Source organism: Sardina pilchardus, chromosome 3 (genome assembly GCF_963854185.1).
Source record: "Sardina pilchardus chromosome 3, fSarPil1.1, whole genome shotgun sequence".
NCBI lineage: Eukaryota > Metazoa > Chordata > Actinopteri > Clupeiformes > Clupeidae > Sardina > Sardina pilchardus.
This window is the reverse complement of record NC_084996.1, coordinates 34,977,613-34,985,112: the sequence shown is the minus strand read 5'-3', so window position 1 is coordinate 34,985,112 and position 7,500 is coordinate 34,977,613. Positions and strand designations below refer to the sequence as shown.

Sequence of the window (7,500 nt, the reverse complement as noted above, 5' to 3'; positions counted from 1 at the left end):
CTGCAGGAAATGGAACATCTATTTTTGGTTTTGATGTCGGTCAAAGATGTTTGACAAAGACCTGCCAGGTCTATCAAATAACACAACACGAGTAAGGAAAACGCTGACGTACTGACAATCGATTCCAACTCGTGAGATAGAATGTAAATAGAAAGATGCTCCTTGAAAATATGGATAAGTGTACTTGTGTGTGTGATGTGTGACTCCTGTGTGAGTCATACATGAGTCACTACAGTAGTGTATGGATGATATGACGTCTGAGGGTGTGTGTGTGTGTGTGTGTGTGTGCATGTGTGCTTGCGTGTAATGTGCCCACCTGAGCAAAGCTCTCCTTTGAAGCGTACGCAGCTGTAGTCGTCACACTCGCAGTACTTGCCCCACACCTGGCCGAAGTCGCTGGGGCGGCAGCTGCACTGTCCGCAGACGCACTCGCCCCTGTTGCTGCAGATGGGCGCGTTGGGCTCTGCGGCGGGGCTGCAGCTGTCCGTCTGCGAGGACTGGTACATGCCCTCGGAGCACTCGCAGCGCGGGCCCAGGCGCCCGGCGTCGCACAGGCACACGCCGCACTCGTAGGTGCCGTTGCCGTAGTGACAGGCCGGGCTGGCCGGCTGCGCGGCGTCCTGGCAGGCGCAGTCGCACAGGAAGTCGACGGTGATCTCCACCTTGTCCTCGAAGCCCACCGGCTTGATGGTGAACGTGCGGTTCTTCTCCTTGGGGCAGCCATGCAGCCTGGCCTCAATGCTGAAGGACACCTGTCGGTGAGGGAGGGCATTCATATACATGAGCCAATGTAAATACATAACAAATTAGTTAAAATACACAAAATAGTTATAAATAAACAAATGTGGCTATTGATAAGCATACTTAAAGGGTGAATAAGCAAAGATACTCATTCTATAAACTCAATTGTATATTATTAGGAATCACTGGGGCAGAATAGATTAACATTGTAAAGCCACTGTATTATGTCTTGCATACGTTACTAGCTACTCGTTATCTTGTACAAACACATCAGTACTGACTGTATCGCCGATGTTAAGTCCAGAGCAGGATTTGACTCCAGGGAAGACCTCTCCATTCAGACAGGTGGCATTGAAGGAGAGAGACAGTTCCTCGGGTAGATCAACGAGCTCCAGCTCTACCTTAGAGCGGATTCTCTGGAAGTAAACGTTTGCAGAAGACATGAACATTGATCCAAACAACGTTAACTTACAACTATGTGTTGTTTTTCAACCATGATGATTTCAGTAGCACATGGGACATAGGACATAGGAATGTGCATGGTTAGAGATGTGGTGCTGGGTAGGGCTGCTCCTTACGTCATATGCATTCACAATCAGTTGGATGACATTCGCAGAGTCACTTGACAAAGTCCCCACCGTAGTTCCAGGAATGAGCTCACTATAGTTCTGAGAGAGAGATAGAGAGAGATAAAGAGAGAGAGAGAGAGAGATGTAAAAACAGATAACGCTGAGCTTGCTATCTGTTTGAATGAGAATGTGTGTGTGTGTGTCTGTCTGTCTGTGTGTGTGTCAGGAAGCGATTTGTGGTGTAGTGTGTGTTACGACAACACCCACACAGATCACTCGTTGCCCTTCTTTCACTCTGTGGTCTAAAGGCTGCAGGTTATCATTTCATCCTAAATCCTAAATAGGCCTGTGCTTTAAAAAAAGGCCTTAAACACAACATTTGGCCCATTATATTCAGGTTTGGTGCCTGCTCTTTTTTCTATCCCAGCGTAGTTCAATAAATTGCAAGTAGGGCTGCAATAAACTATTACTTTCTTGATTTATCGAGTAGTTGTTTAATTGATACAATGGTGGAAAATGCTGAAAGATGTAAAGTGTTTCCAAAAGCCTTATTTAGTCCACACGTCAAAGACAATACAATAGTCAAAATGAACAGTTAACACTTACAGAAAATTGGTACGGTTACATTAAGGATAGCAATGTTAAAGGGATAGTTCGGGTTTTAAGACACGAAGTTATATGGGGTCCCTGTCAGCAACGTTGTGCATCAGCACTGACTTACCCCCCGACAGCGTCCTGTGAGCCGAGATCCAGGCGGTTTTTGATGCTGAAGAAAGTAGTCTGGCAAGTTTCTAGGGTCACCAAAGTAAAGTGTTTTTCTTCTCAAAACCATATGCGTTCAAAAGAGTGATATATTTGCACCACAAAAACGTTGTCCAGGAAAGATTCAAACCTCGTTATCACTTGGCTCTATTTTTCTCGATTCCTATCACTGCGCATGGACAACGTTTTTGTAATGCAAATGTGTCAAATGTGTTTTTAACACATATTGTTTTGAAGAAAAAAACACTTAATTTCCGTGACCCCAGCCAACTGGCCGGACTACTTTCGTCAGCAACAAAATTGGACAGAAACTCGGCCCATGGGACACTGTCGAGGGTAAGTCAGTGTTGATGTACTACACTGGTGGTGGGGATGCCATAGAGTTTGATGTGTAAAAACCCGAACTATCCCTTTAAATAAACAAATACCATAAATATACAAACATAACTCATTAATAAGTGTAAGCTGAGCAGATACGTCTTTAGAAAGACCCAAAACTATAGCAGGAATGCAGAGCACTGGGCAACTCATTTCACCAACGAGGAACCACTGAGGAGACAGTCTTGAATTTGAATCTGACCCAGCGTTTATAGCTGGTCGACATAACAGACTCTCATCAGACCGCAGCGGGCGATTGGGAATTTAAAGTTGGATCATAGAATTGAAATAGCAGGGAGCAGTCCAGTAAACATCCTATAGGCCAAAGTGATGGATTTAAATTAAAGTTCAGCAATGATGTTTAATAAGGTATTCAGCTATTTGACTGCTGATGCCCTAGACATTGTTAATACCTCCTTACAGTAAGAGATCTTCGGCCCCGGCAGTGGCGCAACTGGCTGGGGCACCTGCACCGTACGCCGGCGACCCGGGTTCGATTCCCGCCCCGTGGTCCTTTCCGGATCCCACCCCGACTCTCTCTCCCACTCACTTCCTGTCATTCTCTCTACTGTCCTGTCCATTAAAGGCATAAAAAGCCCAAAAAATAATCTTTAAAAAAAAAAAACAGTAAGAGATCTTCCCCACTGTAACACCACTGCTTAAGAAAAACAATATCCAAGGTAAAATATTAGAAAAAGGTGCTTACAAGCAACTGTGGATGTATCTGTTTCACAACAATTTATTTGATGTTGATCAGTCTGGTTTTAAAATGAACCACAGCACAACAGAGCTCAACAGCTCAGAGTTGTGAGTCATCTTAAAATTGGCACGGAAAACCACAAAGTGTCCATCTTGGTACTTCTCTATCTCAGTGCAAACTTTGACACCATCGACCATATAAATCTTCTCCTTCTTATTCATAGTGTAGAATGCTTGGTAGGACTTAGAGGCACAGTTCTCAATTGTCTCTCCTCCTGTCTTACTGGACTGGATCACTTTCTGTCTCTTTTGGCAATTAACATCTGATGTAGTTGACATTTAATATGGGATATCTCAGGGATCAACTCTTGATCCTCTGCTTTTCAATCTGTACATGCTACTTGGGCCTACCATTCAGCAGTACAATATATCTTACCATGCATATGCTATTTGGTGAACAGGTACGATTAACAGATTTATCTTACACATGGCAAAGTGATCATGAAAAGTCACCTAGATATCTATTTCAAGTTCATAATTGGGTAGCTGCCTACATATTTGTTTACACACCTGTCATATCATGGATTTGTGTTGTGGAATGTATTTTCAATGTCCAATAGTCTTTCACTAAGCATGTGGAGAAGGCCTTGGTGGACCATTGTAAAAATAATTCAATGTAATCTGATGCTAACAAAGCATTTTACGTCAGCACCAACACCATGCATGTACTTAACTATATATAGTTAGTAATGGCATCAATACTGATGCAACAGTATCACACATTGTTAGCTGCCTAGTATTTGTGTTTTGTGATGGGGAAAGGAATTGTATGATTGTGAAAAGCCAGCTTACTCTGTATAGTGTCTCCACATAGTTGGTCACTGCAAAGATGAGGTTGATGTTATTCTCAGATAACTTCTCGGTGATAAGAGCAAGGGAGGGATAATCCTATAGGGTAGACAAAACTATTACAACCAGCATGCAGAAAAACACACACGCGCACACAAACACAAACACACACACACACACACAGCCAGCATGAGAGAGAGAAGAGGACAGAAAAAAAAGAGAGAGTACAAGAATAAGAGAAGCTATGATCACATTGGCCTTCATTTATCAATCGAGCATAGAAACCAGCGTACATCTGAGCGCAGAAATCATCTCACGACGGGGCTCACGTGTGATTCATCAAACTTTCGTATCACTCCAATTCCAGTGTAAGAAAAAACGTGTGTTGATAAATGTGGCGGCTGGAAACAAGCGCAATTTAAATATCACGCCCCTATATATGCTCGTTTTAATGGCCTCGTCCCTAGAATTTACAACATGAAGGTGCATTATACGTCCAAAAGAGATCATTAGTGATCTTGTCTTGAGCCACAGTGACGTCCAGCTGAACCTTGTTAATTTTGACAGCTAGAAGCTGTCATCAAGGAAGGCGGGAAACTAGAGCGATTTAAGCGCAACAGACTTTATTTTCGCAGAGAGAACGCATCATACTATAAAAACATTCATTACAAAACCATACGACACTGAAATTTGCCCTTTGAAAATAATTTTAAATATATAATTAATGAATGTTGCGTTTGCCAAAGAGAAAGTAATAATCTCCAATATGGCTATCCTAAGCCATCAAATGTGTCAATATAATATGCTACATTACAGCAAATAGGCTGCACATGTCTGGTAAGGTGACGGCTGATAACAGTGTGGGGCGCTTCCTGAAGGATCTGGTCAACAAGGTGCCCAAGATCCCGGTAGAGGACTTTGAGTGTGATTGCGGAAGAAGGGGCCTCATATTCAGCCAGTTTACCACACCACCACCACATTTATCAACACACGTTATTCTGACGCTGGAATTGGACTGATACGAAAGCTTGATGAAGCTTTCGTATCACTCGTATCACACACACACACACACTCGTATCACACACACACACTCGTATCACACACACACACACACACACACACACACATACACACACACACACGCTACTGACCAGTGTTGTGGACTTGGAGTAGTTGTTCAGCTCATCCAGGTGACAGTGCCCATCATGAGGCTGGATGACGCCGGCGATGCGGCCGTCCAGAGCGATGTGTGTCTTAGCATCCGTGGTGAAGACCAACAGGTGAGAGGCATCACGCCTCCAACCCACCTTATCCTGGAGGGAGCACAACAAGAGACTGTGGATCTACATGCTCTACACTGGGGATAGTTCATTTATGTTCCTAGTGTATCACAGACCCCATTAACTGGGTTGAGAGTAGTTTTGTTTTATGCAATATGCACACCGATGCATATATATATACAGTATGCACTATATTGCCAAAAGTATTGGGTCACCTGCCTTGACTTGCATATGAACAGAAGTGACAGGAAGGGGCCATCCCTGAAGTGGGCTTGGCCCCTTAGTTCCAGTGAAAGGAACTCTGAATGTTTTTTTTGGACATATTTTGGACATTTCCATGCTCCCAACTTTGTGGGAACACCGGAACAGTTTGGGTTGGTCACTTCCTGTTCCAACATGACTGTACACCAATGCACAAAGCAAGGTCTTCAAAGACATGGATGACAGAATTTGGTGAGAATGAACTTGACTTGACTAGTCTTGACCTTAATCCAGAACACCTTTGGGATGAATTGGAGCGGAATCTGAGAGCCAGTCTCCTTGGCCAACATCAGTGTGTGACCTGACAAATATACTTCTGGAAGAATGGTCAAAAAATCCCACAAACACACTCCTACACCTTGTGGAAAGAATTCCCAGAAGAGTTGAAGTTGCTAAAGCCTCAAAGGGTGGACCAATGTCATATTAAACCTGATGGATTAAGAATGGGATGTTACTTAAGTTCATATGCGTGTCAAGACATGTGACCCAATACTTTTGCCAATATAGTGTGTGTATATATATGCACTTTTTCACTTTACTAAAGTATTAATGCTTGACACTGCCTTACAACCTGCTGCTGAATTCACATTTATATAATATGCTTCATCATAAGTTTTTGTTATTTTGTTGCCATGAAAATATCTCCCAAATTGACTGCTTGACCAGACACTATATGTATCGCACATTCTTAGTTTGCTTCTCCTAATCCAATACACACTGTGGACAAGAATGCACTACGTGCTCTCTCAGTGAACAGGCTACCAGGCAGATCCTCTGATGTTGCAACTGTGGTTGCACAATGCATCTTGCACGGTGACTATAAAACGGGACTTTTAGTTGTTGCTCAATCAGCACATGAACCTACTGGTCATGTCTGTCACATACATAGGCAGTGGGACAGGGCTGTGTGTGTGTGTGTGTGTGTGTGTGTGTGTGTGTGTGTGTGTGTGTGTGTGTGTGTGTGTGTGTGTGTGTGTGTGTGTGTGTGTGGTGTGAGTGTGTTTCTGTGTGTGTCTTAACCTGCCTGTGCATGAATACGTGTAGTTGTCGAGGGATGAGTGGACCAGTAGAGATCAGTGTGCAGAGGAGGATGGTATTACCTTGCAAACCACAGCCTGCATGATGGCATCGAAGCCGCCTTCGGGTGAGTCTCTGTTGCGAGACACCTCCTGTTTCCCCACCTCCTCGGTGAAGCGCCCCACCTTCTCCGTCAGAGACAACACATGCTTGTAGCCGAACTGGCGCAAACATGTCTTCCCAATCCTTCAAGTCCCAACAGGACCAGAGAGTGAGAGAGAGAGAGACATGCACACAGAGATAGAGAGAGAGAGGGAGAGAGAAAGAGAGAGAGAGAGTTAATGATTGAATGCAGCAAAACATACCTCTTCTGAGCTTATGTTTAGCTTATCTTCCAGTGTAGATGTAGGTGTTGTTGGCAGGCTGCGGGGACAAGCTTACCCATAGCAGGGGTTTTCGATGGCCTCGTCTGGAAAGATGTACATGTAGGGCGAGAGAGGCTTGTCTACAAAAGCACCAAAGCCCATGCGCAGGTCACTGGTCTTTTTGCCCATAGCTGTGGCCAGGTCATTGCCGAGGGTTCTGAGTCGAATCAGATCGTCCCTCATCGAGTACGAGAGATCCATCAGGTAGTAGAGATCAACTGGATAGTCAGCGACCTGTCGGACTGAAACGGTGAATCGTTCGGCATCATCTGAGAAACAGAGTGGAAGAGAGAGGGAGAGAGAGAAAGGGAGAGAAGAAAAGAGGACAGAAATACAGTACTTGTAGCATTCTCTGGATGTATCAGTTGGTAAATACAACAGTGTCATCACTGCCTTTTATATGCCGCTTGTGACTGGCACTGGGCAAGTTCTAAGACAGCGCTAAAATATACTGTGCTTCACGCACACAGATACAAATGAAGGAAGGATAAAGTGATCCACTTGGCTGGGCTGCAGAAT

The 7,500-nt window shown here is 44.1% G+C and overlaps 1 protein-coding gene across 1 annotated transcript in view; it reads right to left on the bottom strand.

Annotated features, from left to right (window-relative positions):
• itgb3a (integrin beta 3a) overlaps nt 1-7,500 on the bottom strand; it is a 21,925-nt gene that overhangs the window by 12,814 nt on the left and 1,611 nt on the right. The window contains exons 4-10 of the mRNA XM_062533034.1: nt 6,998-7,250; nt 6,640-6,802; nt 5,150-5,311; nt 4,002-4,097; nt 1,320-1,409; nt 1,023-1,157; nt 317-752 (exon numbers count right to left, since the gene is read on the bottom strand). Coding sequence (XP_062389018.1) covers nt 317-752; nt 1,023-1,157; nt 1,320-1,409; nt 4,002-4,097; nt 5,150-5,311; nt 6,640-6,802; nt 6,998-7,250 — 1,335 coding nt within the window. The remainder of the gene's footprint in view (nt 1-316; nt 753-1,022; nt 1,158-1,319; nt 1,410-4,001; nt 4,098-5,149; nt 5,312-6,639; nt 6,803-6,997; nt 7,251-7,500) is intronic.